Source organism: Protopterus annectens, chromosome 12.part0 (assembly GCF_019279795.1).
Source record: "Protopterus annectens isolate FY-2018-M chromosome 12.part0, PAN1.0, whole genome shotgun sequence".
Classification (NCBI taxonomy): domain Eukaryota; kingdom Metazoa; phylum Chordata; order Ceratodontiformes; family Protopteridae; genus Protopterus; species Protopterus annectens.
This window is the reverse complement of record NC_056746.1, coordinates 399,844,924-399,865,136: the sequence shown is the minus strand read 5'-3', so window position 1 is coordinate 399,865,136 and position 20,213 is coordinate 399,844,924. Positions and strand designations below refer to the sequence as shown.

The 20,213-nt window shown below is 43.5% G+C and overlaps 1 protein-coding gene across 1 annotated transcript in view; it reads left to right on the top strand.

Moving 5' to 3' along the window:
• The window catches only part of DCUN1D3 (defective in cullin neddylation 1 domain containing 3), a 367,750-nt gene extending 347,978 nt beyond the window's left edge, over positions 1 to 19,772 (top strand). The window contains exon 3 of the mRNA XM_044089501.1: positions 12,980 to 19,772. Coding sequence (XP_043945436.1) covers positions 12,980 to 13,457 — 478 coding nt within the window. The 3' untranslated portion in view covers positions 13,458 to 19,772. The remainder of the gene's footprint in view (positions 1 to 12,979) is intronic.
• Positions 19,773 to 20,213: the final 441 nt, after the last annotated feature.

The window sequence follows — 20,213 nt, the reverse complement described above, 5'->3', positions numbered from 1 at the left end:
GATGAGGAGTTTATTTCGTATCACAGGGATCCTTTGAGACATGCACTGTTCCCTCTAGCAGGTTTTGTTTATGTTGCAGATAAAATACAGGTCCTTGGATCTAGTGTTTGTGGTCCAACATTATATCATCCCATATGAGACTCAAACCATCAGTCCCTGGCTTGGGAAGCCAGTTACTTATCTGTTCGGACCAATATGCATCTCGAAGGATCCCTTCATTATGAAATAAACTCCACATCTACATAAAGCAGTGTTCATTACTGACCATTTTCAAAAGAAGCCTTGATCATTGGATTGGAAATTGCAAATTCACCACTGCCTGTCCCCCATGTCTCTGATCAACAAAGGTCGACAGTAAGTTAATTAATCCCCAGCTAATACTCCTCCACCACACATATACCACACACAATCCTTAGATACCTCTTTACTTGAAAGGCAGCTGACATGACACTGTCCTTATCCAATCCAAGGAACAGTGGTATAAAACTGGGTTGGGTTACATGGCTAGTGATTTCAAAATTCTCCTTAAACTTGTTCATTTTTCTTCTGGTATGTCCTGAATAGTAGAAACTGGGCAAGAGAGAGCCCTTAACACCTGTGATTTTCCATTGCCATCTATCTATACCTGAAGAGAATGTATATAGTTCAGATGCTGTCATAGCTCTCTCTCTACTTTGCTCAAGGGAGGAAGGGACATTCAATGGCTAAGCAAACCTTTTTGAAATGGACTGTTTACTTAACTATGTTTTGCCATCATATTACAATCCACCTATTGAACAATAAATACCGCTGCCAAAAGCCATGCCAGTTGGGGTATGGCTGCTTCCACAGTTTGCTTCAACACTGTCTGATTTGCATATGCATGTGATATAGTTAGTTGTCCCTTAATATCTTCTCCAAGCATTATTTGTTAGGCTGCTAGTCTGAGTCAGGCTTGTGTTTGCAATTCAATGTTAACTGATCTGTGACTGACCTGCTGCATTATGAATGATTTGATTGATTGATTTAGTCTATATGAGAGGAACTCTACCTGTAGTTACGATTATAACAGTCGCAGAAAATAGAATTATCAAAGTAGTACAGCATATCTGTAAACTCTGTGTAATGCTGTTAGTGTTTTTGCCAGGAGGGATTGCTGTTTGCACTACCCCACCCCCAACACTGGGGTTTGTTGTACTCTCCCTGCCCTTCAACATAATGTACAGTAACTCCCCAAGATTGTTGTACCTTGGGGTAAGGAAAATGCATCAAAGTTCCACATAGTTGATCACCGTCTCCATAGACATAATTTGCCATGCTGTTTCAAGGTTTGCAGTTGCACTTCTTGGAATTTCAACAGGAAACCTGCTATCCGTCTACTGCCTTCCTGTGTCAACTGACAGCTATTGTTAGAGTTCCCTGTAAGCTTTTTTCTCCTCCCCATGTAAGCCCTAAGCCTCCTCGTTCACATAGCCTGTAGACCCACTCTTTCCATGAGGTGCAAGAGCCCTACAGCCCATTCATTCTTTTTAGAGGAAGATCCCAAGCAGTGGGGAGTAGTGCCATCATCTGTGAGTAGTAGGGATTCTCTCTGTTTTGGTTCCTTACCCCCACAGTCCATGTCTATTAGACATACAGTGTATATCAGCAAGAGCATATTATTAGCTTCCGCAAGTACCATAACCTTAGGAACTGCCCTGCCTCCTTTGAAGCTGGCACTTCTGTGTTGTCCATGGTTTTAAGCAGAGACTGTACAGCAGGACTACACTCCCTTGACATGTGCCCCTGCAGCTTCCACCTGAAAGGAGGTAAACTGGCAGAGCTGCATCATTCCTTAACTTCCTTCGGTCCACTACAGCAGGTGCACTAGCTGCTAATCAAACTCCAATTTCCCAGGTCATATTTATGGCTTTATCCTTGTAGTCCATCAGAGCAGGCTTAAAGTTCCCCTGTAAATTAGTCAAGTATGTATTTAAATGTCATTGTATGATCTTAGTGTTTCACTGTTGCAGTCATCACATTTGGGTTATCCCTGCCAGGGTAGTCCTCGGCCAGTCTCATTACCAGAGACTTAGTATTTCTGCATCGGTTGCTGTCGCTTGAAGACTGATGTCAGGTAGTCAGTGGTATAAAGGAAAGCAATTGATGCGCTTACATGAGTCTTTCTTGCCATGGAGCCCGAAGCAGAAGCAGTTCGCATGAGTGCCGGTCGGCCGCTACCTAAGTTTCATTTCTTAATTGAAGTTGAAATCTTCGATAGCTACGTACGCCATTGGGGATCCTTTTTTTCTTGCACTAACCGATGTCAGAAAAAGTTAATTGTCTCACCTGTGGGAAGCAAATACCACACTGGGACTCCCACTCTTACTGCATCACTTCTCTAGGCCCAGACACAACATCCCTCATTGTTGGTTCTGTGCTTTATTTAATGCCAGAACTATTCGTCAAGCCCTTATTGTAGCCAGATATTTCCAATTACAGTCCTCTAATTCAGATATGGCTTCCATAAGCCATCCAACAGCAGATCTTCTGAAAAAACGTGAGGATAAAGACAGAGACAGACCGCACAGGACCAAACCCTCTGACGATGCTACCACCAAGCTGGTTGTCGGTCCTCTGGAATTCAGTGAGGTGCTTTTGCAGCCCCAGATGCCCGCTTCAGTTAATTTGCAGGCTGCTACTGAGACCCTTTTGGAGTCTGGTATGCTGCAGAACTCTTCGTCTAAGGATCCTGTGGTCATCTCTACCTTGGCTGGGTCCGGGGCCTCTTTGCAGGCACCAGCTTCCAATGAAGTCCTTCGCAACACCGAATCCAGACATAAACTGACACCTTCTTTCACGGCTACCGTTCTTTCTAATACAACAGAGTTCCTTGGGCCCATAGGTCAAACCACGCCCAAGAAACCGACTACCAGCCATTCTCTAGCGCCTGCTTCCTTGCCTCAGTCACAACTGCTTAAAATGGCAGAGGACCTTATCATGCTGATTAGGGTAAGCCAAGCCACTCAAAAAGAAAGAGATCTGTCTCCAGTAGTTTTGTCTGAACAAGAGTCAGATGAATCCAATGCATCTGACTATGAAGACATGCAGCCCGTCTCAACATATGAGTATTCTGATGCAGAGGAATCTGTCCTTTTAGCCTCTCCCCCAGAGGATGTTTCCTTTGGGGAACCCTGCATATTTTAAGGGAGCATTTCAAATGGGAGAGTCAAGACTACCCACACTCTAAAAAGAGACTGAGAGTTACTGGACCTTCCACAGTACAGGCCCTTAGCCATCCCCCCAGTCCTAGATGTGGTGGATGATGTCTTCCTTGAATCCAGCTGGACTTCAGATGCCCTCCCTCCTGCTCTCAGAAAACCAGAGAGGTACCACAGAGTCCCTGACTCTCACAAATATCTAATTAAAAACCCAACAGCGAACCCTGAGGTCATTCCTCAAGGCCCAAAATGGCTTAAAGCCTTTTCAGCTAAAAATCCCACCCCCTCAGACAGGGATTCTAGAGCACTGGACAGATGAGGTAAAAAAGTATACATCTAATATACTCTTGCTATCAGGACACTAAATTGTCAGTTCCATATGCATAAATATCAGCAACATAAATTGGCACTCCTTAAACAAAAAATTTCCTCCTTTTCTGCATGGGCAGAATCTAAAGATGTGCAGGAATTAATGCAATCTGCTGGTCAAATAACTAAACACACTTTGCACTGCAGTTTTGATGCCCTAGAAGCTACTTGCAGAGCAGCAGTCATTGGATCTGTCATTAGAAGACATGCATGACTTAAGAAGCAACCCCTGCCAGACCATATCAAATCAAAATTGTTGGATGCACCCTTGCACAAAGATAATTTATTTGGTACTAAAGCAGAAGAGGTGTTAAAAAAGATGGAAGAAAAAGCAAAATCTATGAAGACAGTTAAAGATTTCTTACAGGTACAGCCCCTAGGTTCAGCAGGCATTTTCCTTCCAAGCAGTGGTCCTTTCCTGCGCCTAGTAAACAGGGCTAGCCTAGACCCTGTGGAAACAGACCTCCAAGACAGCAGTCCCAGGGGTCACAGAGATCTAAGCAGTGGACTGCCTCCACTTCAAAACCAGGGAGTTCTAAGCCCACCCCCTTATGGTAAAAACTCACAAGGCCTCACCCCCTCCCGACCTCGCCTCTGCCCACCATCACATACCCCTAGGAGGAAAACTCTCCTTTCACTCAAGCACTTGGGCCACCATTACCATGGGCCAATGGGTTCTGAACATTGTGTCTCAGGGGTACAAATTCTCCTTACACACCCTTCCAACCCCAAAAGGGTTCCCAGATCTACCACCAAATCAGTGGGCAGAGGCTCAAAAGCAAATCCATACCCTGCTCTCTTTGGGAACAGTAGAACACGTTCCTGCAGGGCAGATAGGCCAAGGCTTCTACTCCAGACTTTTTCTGGTACCCAGAAAAGAGGGCACATGGCGCCCCATCCTCAGTCTATCCATTCTAAACACCTTCCTGGTGATCCCAAAATTCAAAATCCTCACCCTCCAGCAGCTGCTACCCATGCTCTCCAAGGACGCTTGGCTAGCCACCCTCTACCTAAAATAGGCCTACCTCCACATTCCCATCAGGGAGTCCTGCAGAAAATATCTTCGCTTCAGGGCAGGATCTCAACACTTTCAGTTCTCTGTGCTTCTCTTTGGCTTATTTACTGCTCCCAGAGTTTTCAAAAAATGCCTGGCTCTGACCATTGCTTTTTGCAGACATAAAAATATTCAAATTTACCCGTACTTAGATGACTGCCTTATTCAGGCAGACAGCCAGGAAAAGCTGCTCAAAAACCTGACCTTTGTAAAGGACCTACTAACCTACTTAGGGGACACCATCAACGAAAAGAAATCAAAACAGGTACCCAGCAAAAGGATAATCTTCCTGGGAGCAAGTCTGGGCACATCATCCCAGATGGCATGCGTAACACCAGATAAACTGTTTCCTATCAGCTTACTTCTCTCAACTGGCCACCAGGACCCAGCTTTCTGCAAGGAAAATCCTGGAAGCCCCGGGTTCGTGGCATCTTGCATATTCCTTATTCCATATGCCAGAATGCATATGAGGAAATGTCAGTGGTACCTGAAGAGTCTTTGGTACAAACTCTCAAGATCTGGAAACTCTTTTACCTATTATTCTTTGCCTGAGGAAGGAATTTCTTTGGTGGGCAACAGCCTGCTCCCACAAGGGACTGCCCTTCTCCCCACACCCCACTGCCCAGACCCTCACCACAGACACGGACTATGCTTGGGGTGCACACCTGGACTTCAGGTGGCTACAGGGCCAATGGAACCCCCAGCAACTCCCCCTCCACATCAGTCAACAAGAGATGATGGCTGTGCAGCAGGCCTTGATGGCTTTCAAACCCCTTCTCTTTCCAGGGGTTCTCCTGATCAAAACAGACAACATCACAGTGATGTGGTACATCAACAAGCAGGGAGGGACTCACTCCTACCCGCTGTGCAGGCTGGCCTTGACCCTTTGGCTCACAGCCTCCTTCATGCAACTACACCTGTTAGCACAATAACTGCCAGGCACTCTCAACTCCCTGGCAGACCAATTAAGCTTAAAACTTTTGGACCCCCACGAGTGGCAGCTCAACAGAAACACCTTCTTATTAATGACTCCGAAATGGGGAACCCTGGAGGTTGACCTCTTTGCCTCCCACACCAACCATCAGCTCAGCAAATCCTGCACCAGGGAGCATCACTGCATGTCATGGAAAGTAGATGTCCTGTCCTTCCCCTGGGTAAAACTCTCGGTCTATGCCTTTCCCTCCCTTACCTCTCATTCCCAAGGTACTGATCAAAACAAGGGAGGAAAAACCAAGGACCATTCTCGTAGCTCCAGACTGGCCCAGACAGCACTGGTACTCCTTGCTGCGCAGCCTGTCCCCACTGCCCCCATGGAATCTTCCTCAGATTCCCAACCTCTTAACCCAGAGGGAAATGGAATTCATGCACCCCCAATTGCAGACACTCAGTTGGCAGCTTGGCTTATACCCTGACCAATCTGCCATCCTCAGTAAACAGGTTCTGTATGTTATCAAGAGGCCAGATGCCCTAACACCAGAAAGTCTTATGCAGATAAATGGAAAAGGTTCTGCACCTGGATCCAGGTTAAAGGTTCCAATACGGCACAGCTCTCATCCTGGATTAGTTAGCTGACCTACTACACAGTGATCTCTTTCTCGTCTATAAAAATTCATGCCTCTGCTATTTCAGCTCATTTTCTCAGTGAACGGCCACTGTTTTCACATCCTCTGATCAAATAGTTCCTCAGAGGGGCTAGCAACTTGAGCCCCCCCCCCCCCCAGAAGGGCACCAACACCAGCTTTGGACCTTAGCTTTGTCTTGGAAAAGCTCACCCTGCCTCCTTTTGAACCACCTTCTTCTGCAGAGCTAAAATTTCTCTCCTGGAACACTGACTTCCTCCTGGCCATCACTTCAGCCAGAAGAGTCTCTGAGCTGCAAGCACTCATGGCAGTGGAACCCTTCATAATCTTCCATGCAGACAGTGCATCCCTCAGAACTAATCCATCATTCATGCCAAAGGTGGTGTCCAGTGTAGCTCTCAACCTATCCATCCATTTCCCCACCTTCTTTCCTAACCCTCAAAACAAGGGGGAAAGGATTCTGCACTCTCTCTAGATGTACACAGGCAGCTCAGATACAATCTGTACAGGACTAAACCCTTCAGAAAATCTGATCAACTGCTGGTTAGCTTTACTTCAGGGACAGAGGGTAAAGCCGTCTTCAAACAAACCATTTCCAAATGGATAGCACACTGCATCCATTTCTGCTACAAACAGCATGGCAAGCCTCCCCCCAAGGGGGTCAGGACACACTCCACCAGAGCAGCCTCCACCTCTGCAGCTTTCCTCAGAGGAGTCCCCACCAGGGACATCCTGGAGGCTGCCACCTGGACATCTGTTCACACCTTTACCAAATATTACCACCTGCCTCTGTTTTCCAAATCCAGGGCAGGTTATGCCTCTGTGGTCTTGCAGGGCATACTAGCCAGCCCCTAGCTTCCTTAACTGCCTCCACCCATTTCCTCACCTTTGGGAATCTACCCAAATGTGATGACTGCAACAGTGAAACACGAAGAACATAGTACAGTTGTGTACACTTAACCATAAATGTAGATGTTCAAGTCTCTTCACTGTTGCAGTCCTGGTTTCCCTCCCTCCTTCTCCCTTTTTTCTTTTTATTACCTTTCTTCCTTGTTGATGTTCATCGTGCATACAGCTGCAGTCATAACAGATGGGTTCTCCTGCCGTCAGGCGGGTCCTCGGTCGGCCGAATTCCAAAGTCTAGGTCCGGCGTCGGTTGTCGTCGCTTCTTCCCTGACGTCAGTGCGACAGGGGTATAAAAGAACCAGCCGACGCCATTTTCTTCAGTATTTCTTGCCGCGCGGTGCCCGAAGCAGAAGCAGTTCGCAAGTGCCGGTCGGCCAGCTCCTGAGATTACGAAAAATTTGGAACCGAAGTCTTCTTAAAAGCTAAGTACCCCGTTGGGGAAACTTTTTCTTGCCTCAGACCATGCACCCTAAGAGACCAGCTACACAGGGCCCATCTCCAGGCCCCATGCCTAAGAAACAGATGCTTAAAATGGCTGAGGATTTAATTACTCTAATCAGAGGTTCTCAGCCACCTCCAGACAAAAGACCCAGAGTGGGGGAAGATTCCCCCTCCTCTGATCAGGGCTCCATTATTTCAGAGCACTCTGATTATCAGGAACAGTCGTACTCCCCTTTTGAAGACTCTGATGCACAGGAATCTATTCCTTCTGTATCCCCCCCTGAGGATTACTCATTTGGCGAAACTCTGCATACCTTAAGGGAACACTTCCACTAGGAAGGCCAGGATTATTCAGATTCCAAGAAAAGGCTCAGGGAATTTCTTTTGTTACCCCAGCACAGGCCTCTGGCTATACCTCCTGTCCTGGACATCCTAGATGATGTTTACTCGGAGGCCTGCCTTAACCCGGACTCTCTCCCTCCAGCTCCAGTTAAGGCTGACAGGTACTACAGGGTTCCTGACTCGCACCAATTTCTATACAAAAGCCATGCTGCTGACCTAAAAACCATCTCACAGGGGCCCAAGGGAATTAAGGCCTCCATTGCCAAAAACCCATTGCCTTCCGAGAGAGATTCCAGATCCTTAGAAAGGTGGGGGAAAAAGGTATATACCTCGGCTACCTTATCCATGAGGGCCTTAAACTGTCAGTTTCATATGCTAAAATACCAACAGTTTCTGTCATCTCAAATGAAAAGTAAAATGTCACAACCTGAACAACCAGACATGAAGGAGTTGCAGGATTTGATGCATAGTGCAGAACAAGTGGGTAAACATACCATACAATGTGGTTTTGATGCTCTAGAGGCCTCATGTAGAGCTGCTGTTACAGGCTGAGTCATGCGTAGGCATGCCTGGCTCAAGGAACAAGCCTTGCCTGATCATGTCAAAGCTAAATTACTAGACGCCCCTCTTCAAAAGGATGTACTGTTTGGGGCAAATGCTGAGGAAGTATTACGGAAAATGGAGGAAAAGGCTAAATCAATGCAAACTGTGAAAGAATTTCTGCAGGTTCAACCCCCACGTTTTAGTAGAAATTGGCCTTCCAAAAACTGGTCCTTTCCTGCCACAGATAGACCCCAAAGAGGCAGATACAGGCACCCGAGGGGCAGAGGACAAACACAAGGCTCGTACAGAGGCAGACAATGGCAAGCTCTTACACAAAGAGGTGGTGAGGACAACTCGCAATCTTTCAGAAAGCAAAACCAATGACTTTCCCCTTTGCATGCCAACCAGGTCTCAAATGGCAGCCCCCTTAGGAGGAAAGCTGGCACTATTCTCAAAAAATTGGCATATTGTCACAAAGGACAAATGAATCCTGAACATTATAAACAGAGGCTACAATTTCCATTTTCATACCCTTCCAAAAATGAAAGACATGCCAAACCTGCCACACAATCAAAGGGCAGAGGCACAAAAGCAAATTTCAGATCTTATAAACATGAAAGCTATTCAAGAGGTACCTACACACGAACAAGGTCAAGGTTTTTATTCCAGGCTATTTCTGGTGCCAAGGAAGGGAAAAGATTGGAGACCTATTTTGGATCTTTCCATCCTAAACACATTCCTACTCGTACCAAAATTCAAGATGCTCACTCTACAGCAACTTCTTCCCATGCTGGGCAAGGAGTCTTGGCTGGTAACACTGGACCTCAAGGAGGCATACCTGCATGTCCCAATCAGACAAAATTGCAGAAGATACCTCAGATTCCTTGCAGGTTCAACCCATTATCAATTCTCTGCATTGCCCTTTGGTTTATCTACTGCGCCCAGAGTATTCACAAAATGCCTGGCATCAGTAATTGCCTACTGCAGACTTCAAGGGATACAAACATACCCTTATTTGGACGACTGCCTGATCCAAGCGGACAGCAAGCACATTCTTCTGAAACATCTGGCTTATGTAATAATGTTATTAAACTCTCTAGGATACACAGTCAACAAAGAGAAATCAAGACTAATACCCTCTCGGAAGATAATTTTCCTGGGTGCCAATTTGGACACAAACACCCAGATGGCCTACCTCACGCCAGAGAAGCAGGGCAACTAATTCAATATTTCAGAACACTGGCAAATTGCACCAGGCTGACTGCAAGGAAAATCCTGCAGGCTCTGGGATTCATGGCATCTTGCATCTTACTAATCCCATGTGCAAAGCTGCATATGAGAAAACTACAATGGTACCTAAAAACATATGGTCTCAACACAGCCACAGTTTGGAAACAATAATACCACTAATTCCATGTCTGCAAAAGGAATTTCTGTGGTGGGCTCAAGCATGCCAAACAAACACAGGTCTTCCATTCAGCAAGCCTCAAGCAAATCAAGTCATCACAACAGACACCTCGGACTACGCCTGGGGGGCACATGACAGACCGGTGCATTCAGGGCAAATGGACCCAAAAAGAAAAGCACGTTCACATCAGTCAAAAAGAAATGCTAGCAGTGATAAATGCTATTACAGCTTTCAAGGACCTTCTACAACCAGGTCAGCTATTGATAAGAACAGACAACACCACAGTTATGTGGTACATAAACAAGCAGGGAGTAACACATTCTTATCCCCTATGCAGACTGGCCATGTCACTTTGGAACATGGCCATGGACTTACAAATGGAACTACAAGCACAGTACTTGCCAGGCAAGGAAAACATGCTGGCAGACAACCTAAGCAGGAATATGACAGATCCACACGAATGGAAGTTGCATCCAAAAGTTTTTACAGAAATAATCCAAGAATGGGGAAGACCAGACAAAGATCTCTTTGCCTCCCACAAAAACCATCAATTGACAAAATTCTGCTCAAGGATCTTCCATCCAAAGGCCAGGAGAGTGGACGCTCTCTCTTTCAGTTGGACATCAATGACAGTTTATGCCTTCCCACCTCTTCCTCTGCTGCCCAAAGTCCTATTGAAGACCAGAGCAGACAGACCAAAGATGATCCTCATTGCTCCGGACTGGCCAAGGCAATACTGGTACCCACTCCTGAGGAGCCTGACTCATTCCCCACCATGGACCCTGCCTCTAATGCCTCTTCTTCTGACTCAGCACAGCTTCAAAACTCTTCACAGTCAGCTGAAAACACTCAATCTAGCCGCATGGAAGATTCCTTAGCATCGCAGCAGGCCCTGCTCTCCAAGGAGGTGCAGGATGTCATTTTGGAGGCCAGAAGGCCATCAACTAGAAAAGCTTACTCTGCAAAATGGAAACGTTTTTGTGTTTGGAATGAGATAAAGGGCCAGTGCCCTGGAAAACTGAATTTACCTCAAATACTACAATATTTGGCTGAACTGCTAAGCAGTGGACTTTCGTTCTCCTCCATCAAAATCCATGCCTCAGCCATTTCTGCAGAATACAACACTGATCCACCTTTATTCTCTCACCCTCTATTAAGACAGTTCCTCAGAGGGGCTAAGAATTTAAGACCTCCAAGAAAACAACCAATACCTGCTTGGGATCTTAATTTCATTCTGGAAAAACTGACTTTGCCTCCTTATGAGCCAGCTGCCTCATCAGATTTACAATATTTGTCCTGGAAAACAGCTTTCCTTCTGGCTATCACTTCAGCTCGTAGAGTTTCAGAACTACAGGCTCTTATGGCTGTCCAGCCTTTTATCATCTTCCATCAGGACAGAGTTTCATTACGTACCAACCCGTCCTTTATGCCTAAAGTGGTATCCAGGGTAGCTTTAAATCAGGCCATACATTTACCTACTTTTTATCCTAATCCTCAAAACAAAGGGGAGAGATTACTGCATTCCTTGGACATCCACAGACAACTGCGTTATTATTTGGACAGAACAAAACCTTTCAGAAAATTAGAACAGCTTTTTGTGGCCTATGCGGTAGGATTTCAAAGAAAGCCACTATCCAAACAGACAATCTCAAAATGGATAGCCCACTGCATACGCTTTTGCTATTCCTTTCATGGCAAAACTGTACCTACAGGCATTAGAACTCATTCTACCAGGGCCACAGCCACCTCTGCAGCCTTCCTCATAGGAGTTCCTACCAAGGATATTTTAGAAGTAGCCACTTGGAGTTCTGTGCCTACATTCTCTAAGCACTACAACCTACCATTATACTCCAAATCTAGAGCAGGCTTTGCCACTGCAGTCTTGCAGGGCATTTTGGCTCCTCCTAGCTCCACCTAGTGCCTACCATCCCTTTCTTAGCTTTGGGATTCTGCCCATCTGTTATGACTGCAGCTGTATGCACGATGAACATAGTACAGTTTTGTACCTACCATAAATGTAGATGTTCGAGTGCTAATACAGCTGCAGTCCAGGTTTCCCTCCCTCCTTCCCCTCTAGGGGTCTTCTTTTATGGTGTATTTGCTTGCAACTACTGGTCTTTGATTATATTGCATTGCATTATTACATAATTTTATGTATTGCCTTCTTTCTGGGGGCACCTGACATCTGGGGCAAGAAAAACTGAAGAAAATGGCGTCGGCTGGTTCTTTTATACCCCTGTCGCACTGACGTCAGGGAAGAAGCGATGACAACCGACGCCGGACCTAGACTTTGGAATTCGGCCGACCGAGGACCCGCCTGACGGCAGGAGAACCCATCTGTTATGACTGCAGCTGTATTAGCACTCTAACATCTCCATTTATGGTAGGTACAAAACTGTACTTTCTCCTTTCCTTACAAGGGACATATTGGTATTTATTTTCCAGTGGTGGGGTTCTGCTACGAGAGCCTGGCCTCCTATTTTGGGGGTTCCTGACCGGTTAGGGCAAGAAAAACTGATGTAATGGCGTCGGCTGCCTTCCTTTATACCACTGACAACCTAATGTCAGTCTTCAAGTGACAGTAACCGACTCGGAAGTACTAAGTCTCTGGTATTCAGGCTGGCCGAGGGCTACCCTGGCAGGGATAACCCAAATGTGATGACTGCAACAGTGAAGATACTCTAACATCTACATTTATGGTAAGTGTACACAACTGTACTGTGTTTTGTTTCCTGTGCCACATACCGAGCTCAGTCGGTCAGTGGCACTAACTATGACGGGCTTCTGCTACGCATTGTTTAGCCCAGTGTGGTATTCTGTAACAAATGCCTTTCCACCAGCAAGTGTGAGAAGAGAAAAAAAAATAGGCAATTTAGAGACTAAGAAGGGGGAAACTCCAGTCCAGCCCACTGTAGAAGACTCCGTCTGAGGTAACCCAATATGGTGAGCATACATATTTACTTAATTTTAAAACATCCTGTCAGTTTTGTAAACATTACTCTTTAATCTAATTAGCAATTTTTGCCGTTTTACTTGTAGCTCTGTAGCATGTTTCTAAATTTTAATGTTGATTTGCTTGGAGTTTGTCACCGTAAATTTTGTTAATTTTAAAGTGAAAAATCGGAGCAGATAACCACTTTTTCCCCCCCTCCAACAGGGCCGAGTTTGTTGAGGGCTGCAAAGCGATACAAGCGGACAGCATTGAGGGAATTCGTGCCAGATTTTCTAGTATTCTGAATGAGGCAAAATCAGAAGAAAAATTTAAGGATCTCTATCGTTTTACCTTTCAGTTTGGCCTAGACTGTGAAGAAGGACAGCGGTCATTGCATAGAGAAATTGCAGTTGCCCTTTGGCGATTGGTCTTTACTCAGAATGTACCCCCTATATTGGAACCATGGTTAAACTTCCTAACTGAGAACCCCTCAGGAATAAAGGGAATCTCCCGGGACACATGGAATATGTTTCTAAATTTTACTCAGGTGATTGGGCCCGACCTCAGCAATTACAGTGAAGATGAGGCTTGGCCAAGTCTGTTTGATACCTTTGTGGAATGGGAAATGGAAAGGAGAAAAAAAGAAGAGGATGCCAATTGTAGTACTTGTCCTCACACAGATGGTTTGTGTCCTAGTGAGTAGATTAGATGGTGGATATGGAGTTGAGGAGAAAGTGTTTTTCTCTCTCCATTTGGGTCTTTTCTGTTGGCCTTTTCTTGTTCTGAGAAATGAAGAGGACTTTTTTAAAAGTACGTTGCAACACCCTTCTCTGCCTTCTTTTTGAAAGGGCTTTAACTCAGTATACTGAATTATGTTCATTGCACTTTTTATGAATTTGCATTTTTTTAGTATTATTGTTCTTAAGTGCTTGGTCTGTCCTAGTAAGTACAACAGCAAAGTTTTGTTTCATTCTTAAATGTTTTATTCTTGTTTTGTAAGAAATCATTTTACTTATGAACAGTGATTACAAAAAGCTGTTGTATTATTCCCTGTCCACCATTTACTGGTGCCATTTCTGCCTTCCTCAAGCAAAGACATAAAATATTTATATGGACAGCAGTGTCTTGTATTTAAAATGTAATACAAATGTAGTCTGTTAAGAGCTACCCTTCCCATTGTCACAAAAGATGTGGCTAACCACTTCTGTAGCAAATTGAGCTGCACTACATCCATCACATCTGTATTACTTTTCTATAGTTACAGAAGTTACTTTGTACAAACACTGTTTTTTAGTGGGAAGCCTGATAATGGAATGAGAGCAGTTCAGCAAGGATGAGATGTGTTTTCCTTTAAAGCAATGTGATCATATTTACCCAAAATTTTCAAATTAAGTAACCCATTTTAAGTGGATTAAAGTAAGAAGCAAAAATGGATCCAAAAATCATTCAACAGTTCTAGCCCCAAGGTGATGTGTGCATGTGTCATGCCTTCTTTGTAGATGATAGTGTGTGGTGAAAGGCTCCTGTAGCAAAACGTGAAAGCTGTACAGTTTGAGAAGAGGCACGACTGAGTTGACCTGAATATCCCTTAAAGGTATTTATTTCACAGCATGACATTGCTACTTGAATGTCATGTGATATACTGTACTTGAAAACATGAGATTGCTTTAATGTTGAGCATTTTAAAGAAGGATAACAAAATGCTTACAGTAGTGAACAGATTATTAAATTGCATTTACATGAAATGCCAGCAGTTGGACCCTGTACCTCTTAGCAGCGAAGCTTGAAGACAGGTGTTGCATTTTATTTTCTGATATTTGTTTCAGTAAATGAATGTTTGCCCAATGAATTCCTTTGTAACATTTTCCTTACCAAACAGGAAATATATGTAAGAATTATTTAGTTTATTACCTTATAACATTATTGGGCTTACTGCTGTATACTTGACCACTTGAACCATTTAGCTGTAAGAGGCAAGTGCCCTATCTGTAAAGGTGTCACAGTATACATCAGCTTTTGTAGTTGTGCGCAAGTTTCCTTAGCACTGCTGACCAGCACAATTCTCACTGCTAACTAGAATAAGCAAACTCGTTGCACTGATTTGTACTTGATACAGTTTTACTAGGGTAATGATTTAATATGTATTGATGGGTTTTGGGGTCAACCTTCACCCACATTGTAGTCTGTTACGTATTACCAGAAGAGAACTGTAGTAACTGAGTAGGTGAAGTGTGTTTGCTGATTTGTTCTTGGTGTGAGCTGCAGGATGACCAAGTGGTATAGTCAAATATCCAGCTGTTGGGGAACCCATCCGGGATATACATATTATTTTCAGTTATAATTTGTATTTTTCCTTATTTAGGTGTTACCTAATTTTAATAAAGTAATGAAAACAAAACTCGTATCAGTGGGAGTTTTGTATAATGTCATCAATTGTGTACCTTTTAGTTTGTAGTTGTGGTCAGTGGATGTTCATTGTAGTCAGTGTTGCAATCCCATCTTTGAGTCTCCTGTGTATACCAGTAGCCTGACTGGCATGGCAGGCCCAACGTCCACAGCTTTACCTTCCCCATGACTTCAGCAGAGCCCCCCCATCCAAACAGGATACAGGGATGCTGGTGGTGTAAGAAGTATATCTGCTGATGCCATCTTCAGATCTTTCTTGCCATGCAGTAGCTGTAGCCATATGTTTCACAGTGCTCTCAGTCCGTTCATTGGCCTTCTAAAAGGAACTAGATAAGCACCCCACAGGGCATTTTTCATTTTTTTGTTGCTTCTGACATGGCTAAATGTCTGATACAGAATCCAGTTCTGATTCTAAGGTTGTTTTTAATCAAAGTTAACGATCATATTGTATATGGGAAACAGATTCTGTGCAAGGGCGGTCACAATTCTAATTATTTTGCTTCATCCCAGTGCACAACATGGACCCTTGTCTGTATTGTGCCTGTTTCACACCAAGGACAAGCCAAAGAAGGCATCAGGTCTCCAGGAGCTTGCAGCCAGGAAAGGGGAGCATGTTTGTTTTAGTGTTGCCATGGTGTCAGCAAATACATCCAGCAGTCTTCTGCCAAAAAAGTACTCTAACAACCACTGGGAGAAGTGCAAAGAGACTGAGGACAGTCCTGTTTGACTTCAGTTTTCCCGAGTTCAACAGCTCTGTTGCAGTGAGGTGCTTTTGCAGCCCACAGTCCTGGAATCGGTCTTTGCCAAGACCTGTGACAAGACTGCTCCACAAACTTTTGTGTCTTAGATGTCTCATATACCCTCCTTGGCAAGTGTTTCAGCTGTGCTTCCTGAAACTGAAAGCCCCACACTTTATTTTGTCTGTGAATTTGTTTTGTTTTGGGTTTTTTTTTTTGGTGGATCAGTGATTTTTTTTCCCTGGGGAAAAAAAATCACTCTTCGTATGTTTGACATTGTGTGTTTTCAGTCATTAGGATTCAATGTAAAAGCTTTCTTTCTTTTCAACGTTCAGCTATCTAATATAGACCCTTACTACACATGCCATTTTTGAAACAGTAATCAGTTTAGGGAAACTTCCAAGGTAGGACTTCTCTATCCTGCATAGTTTTTTCTCCTTGTTACCTCCCATACTCTTTGTTTTGGAAATCTTCTTAAAATGAGCAACTACAATGGTGAATATTACAGTGAATGTAGTACAATTTTGTTAATGTACTGTCATTGTTGATACTACTGCTGCAGTCCAGGGACCCTCTTCTACCCCCATGACTAATCAAAACTGTTCCTTGTCCTATGGGTTGGAGTGGCTCCATAGTCCCATCTGCACCTTCCCTCAATTTCCTTCCATGCTGTTCCTCCTGCTTGTGTTGCTCTTACTCCCTGGAGAAGGAAATTAGGAAACTCTGGGGTGGACCTGGGTCACATATGGCTGTTTGTCTGTTCCACTAGGACTTTGACACAAAGGTCTTCTTCATGGCTATTGCTGGAGCAAGAAAGGTCAGACAATGGCATTGACTGATGCATCCTACTTAGTGAGACTCCGTAAAAGTCCTGGGGAGGGTTAACGCTCTGGAAGTTGATCGGCATGTCAAGGTTCCTATATGCATGGTATTCCAAGAGTGAGGACTGCAGTAGTGAATCCACTCCTAACATCTGCACTGATAGTAAGTGCATAACAGAATTGTGTTTTCCCTCTGTTTTGTACCCTAGATTTTATACTCTGCTATAGGGGTGCTTTGTTTTTTGATGTACTGGTGTGAACTTGTTTCACCATACTTCAAAGTAATTCATTCATTGTTCCATATGTCATTTAACGTTACACAAAGCAATGCAAGTTCTTATATTACTTCTGTAGGGCCCTTTGATGTTTTTGATGTGTATTAAAAGTTATACATTTTACTGTCATTTAAAACTTTTCATGGATGGCACAGTGCTGAATCTATTGAAGGAGGGATTACAGAGGGCAGCAAAAGCATTAACTGGCACATTTGGTAGAAGTGTGGGTGTAAAGTTGTGTAATCATGCTGTGTAGTTTCATGCCAGCCTGTGTTGGAAAATGCTAGCAGAAGGTGACCTGCTGGATGTTGAATTTACCTGACTGTTACTACTGCCCTTTGTAAACCCAATCCAGGGGTTTTTAACCATTGTTATGTTTTGCAATGTACTGTTGCTTGTAGGTAGGTCCCCAGTGCCTTCTCCAGTGTGTGCAGTTAGGGTGGCATGAAAATAAGAAAAAATTCCAGGACCCTGAAATTTTTTCATTTCCCTTCTAGCTAATGTCTGTTCCCGCTTCTCTACCACCAATGCACCTTGTAAAAGGTCCTGTTACATCCTTTATCACTTGCATGTACTCATCTCTGTAAATATTTATTTGAGAAGTTCCGTCATTCCCTTCATCACATGTAACACTGCATTGCTTACTTTATCGGCCTAACTTTCCTACTTTGTGAAAATTGTAGACGGTATTCCCAATACCTGGATGGTGATAGGATGACCTGAATATCTTTGGCATCCACTTAGCTTGCTTTTGGCAGTCAGTAATGCTTTTTCGCAATGAGTAGCATGATTAAGCTTGGGGGTGACTATGAACCCCAGTCCCTTCTTTACTGCTAACCTTTAAAGGAGTAAACAACACAAGACATATATTAACATGTAAATATTATTCTGAAACATTTCAGAGCTCAAAAGTCCTACAACTTAATGTTCCACAAGCAAATAACTACTAAATCTACTAACATTAACCAAAACTAAATAAATAACCGAAAAGAAACTGGATCGTCTTCAGGGAAGAAATTACCTTCCCAGGGTATAACTATATTCCTGCTTCCCTTTTCAGTGGCAACCCAGGAACATTGGTTAAGTAAGTTGCCCACAGTTGCACAGTAGACAGATGAGGGGAGAGGAATAAAACCATGTGTCCCCAGGGTACAGGAAATAGCTTGCTAACAGCTTGGGGACTTAATCCATTGTGCTAACTGCTAGACAGGGTTCATTTTGAGCATAGTACTGGCAAAAACTGACTGCCAAAAAGCATATTTCTTGCAGATTGGTGAATTTTAAGGCCCTACCAGATATGTATTTTTCAGTAGATTTTTCCATCGAAGTGCATCACCTTGCTTTCTTCTCCTTATGTGGTCTCCACTGCCACATATCCATCCATGACCTCTGTAGGGCTGCCACTGTATGCTTTGCGTTTCTGGCTTCATTTGCCCACCATGCTAGTCTTGGTATCCTGAGTGATCTTGACGTCTAACCCTGATATGACAACTTATAAGAATGCTTTCCCTGACAGATCCCTGTGGCATTCCATTAATTACAGATTTCTCTGCCCTGACAGATCTAGGCTTATTTCTGGCTTTTGCTACTGCCTTCTTCTGTATTCTTTGCCATTTTGGACCCCACAACTTCTACCCATTAGTTTCCTTTCCAGGTTTCTGTGAGATGTGAAAACAGTATTGCTATTAATCACACTCCCATCTACTACTTTGATGTAACCTCAGAGTAAAAATATTTTAAGTTGTCAAGACGACTTCTGCAAAAGTCATATGTTGCCATCCATGAGAACTAGCATTTAGGATGTTTAGTACCAGACATAAGAATCACTTTTAATACCTATCTTGAGTTTGACACATCTGTAGTCATCATGCTCTTTCTTCCAATTCTTTCTGAAACAAATTGGCTTCACTATGCCATTGCTCAACTGCTACTATGGTATCCTGGGAGGCAGATGTCGAGTTCTTGCACTTGAATTTGCGATTGGAATTGAAAAGATTTGGAGAGTAGACTGAACCTTAGTCACATTCGAATCCTTAATGCATTTAAGCACAGTTGATTTCTTAATTAATGCCTTTAAATTAGACTGGCAGAGATGCATTTTAGGGGAGTCTTCTCTTTATTAAAGTAGTTTTCCATGAATTGAGGGTTAGCAATCATTGACTAGAGGGAATAGAAAGCAGAACAGTTTTCCCTGATGTAAGTACCCACAGTTTCTATTTGCTTGCAGCTGCACACCTATCCACTTTGTCACATTATATTTTTTAGTCATCGTGAGTGTTTCATTGTATGACTTTTGTTATTGAAAGAGCTTTTTATGCACTTAAGGTGGAGTATAACTGCTGTACTGCTGCTGTAGTGCATATATGAAGCCTTCAACACAAGTTATTGCACAAGTGCAAGGAGCCAGTGATAGTATAACCTGTTATACCTATTTTTAACTTTTTATTGCATTTTAATCAGTATGAAATCACAATATAATATTATAATATTTAAGATAATTAACTAAAAAACAAAAGAAACTACATACAAAGTCCATAAGTGTATTCCAAGATAAATGTTTGTGTAATGTTCGATGTTCTGCTATATACCATTTGAAATTCCTTATTACATACATTTTTTGCTAGGCAAACAAATTCAGTAAAAGAGAATATATTCTTACTTTTCCAGTTAATTGTAATAATTTTCCTAGGTATGTTTCGTTGTGTTTACTGAGTGCATAAAAAATTATGTTTTACTTTTGTCAAAGTCCATCTTTTTAATAAATGGCTTATCAGCACAAGATGCATTTTCTCTTTCTAACTTTTTTAGTCCTTGAAGGTTCCTCACCAAAAGAATACATGCTGTAGAAAATATGTCCTAAGCCAATCTGCTCAAAGTTTTATCCTTGTACTCTGTATCCTACACACTGCTGAGGGATGTTCGATGCCTGACCTTCAAAGCTGCCTCCAGTCCAGCCCTTACGGAATTGTTGCACAGCCATAAAACAAAGCATCAGAAACTCCCAATCTAGGTACCTGAACATCATCTGCACTGTAAGACGTTTTGGAGAGAGAGGTATGCGTCTCTGAGACTACCCCCTTTCTATGGCACAGGCTTGCCATCCTTGTGGAGTAGAGTTCCTCCCTAGACTTGTTCATGTGCAGCTTGGATCAGTGGATGGGTAGTTCTAAATTACCCATGGTCTACTTGCTGCCTATGTCCCTTATAGCAGGAGGAAACT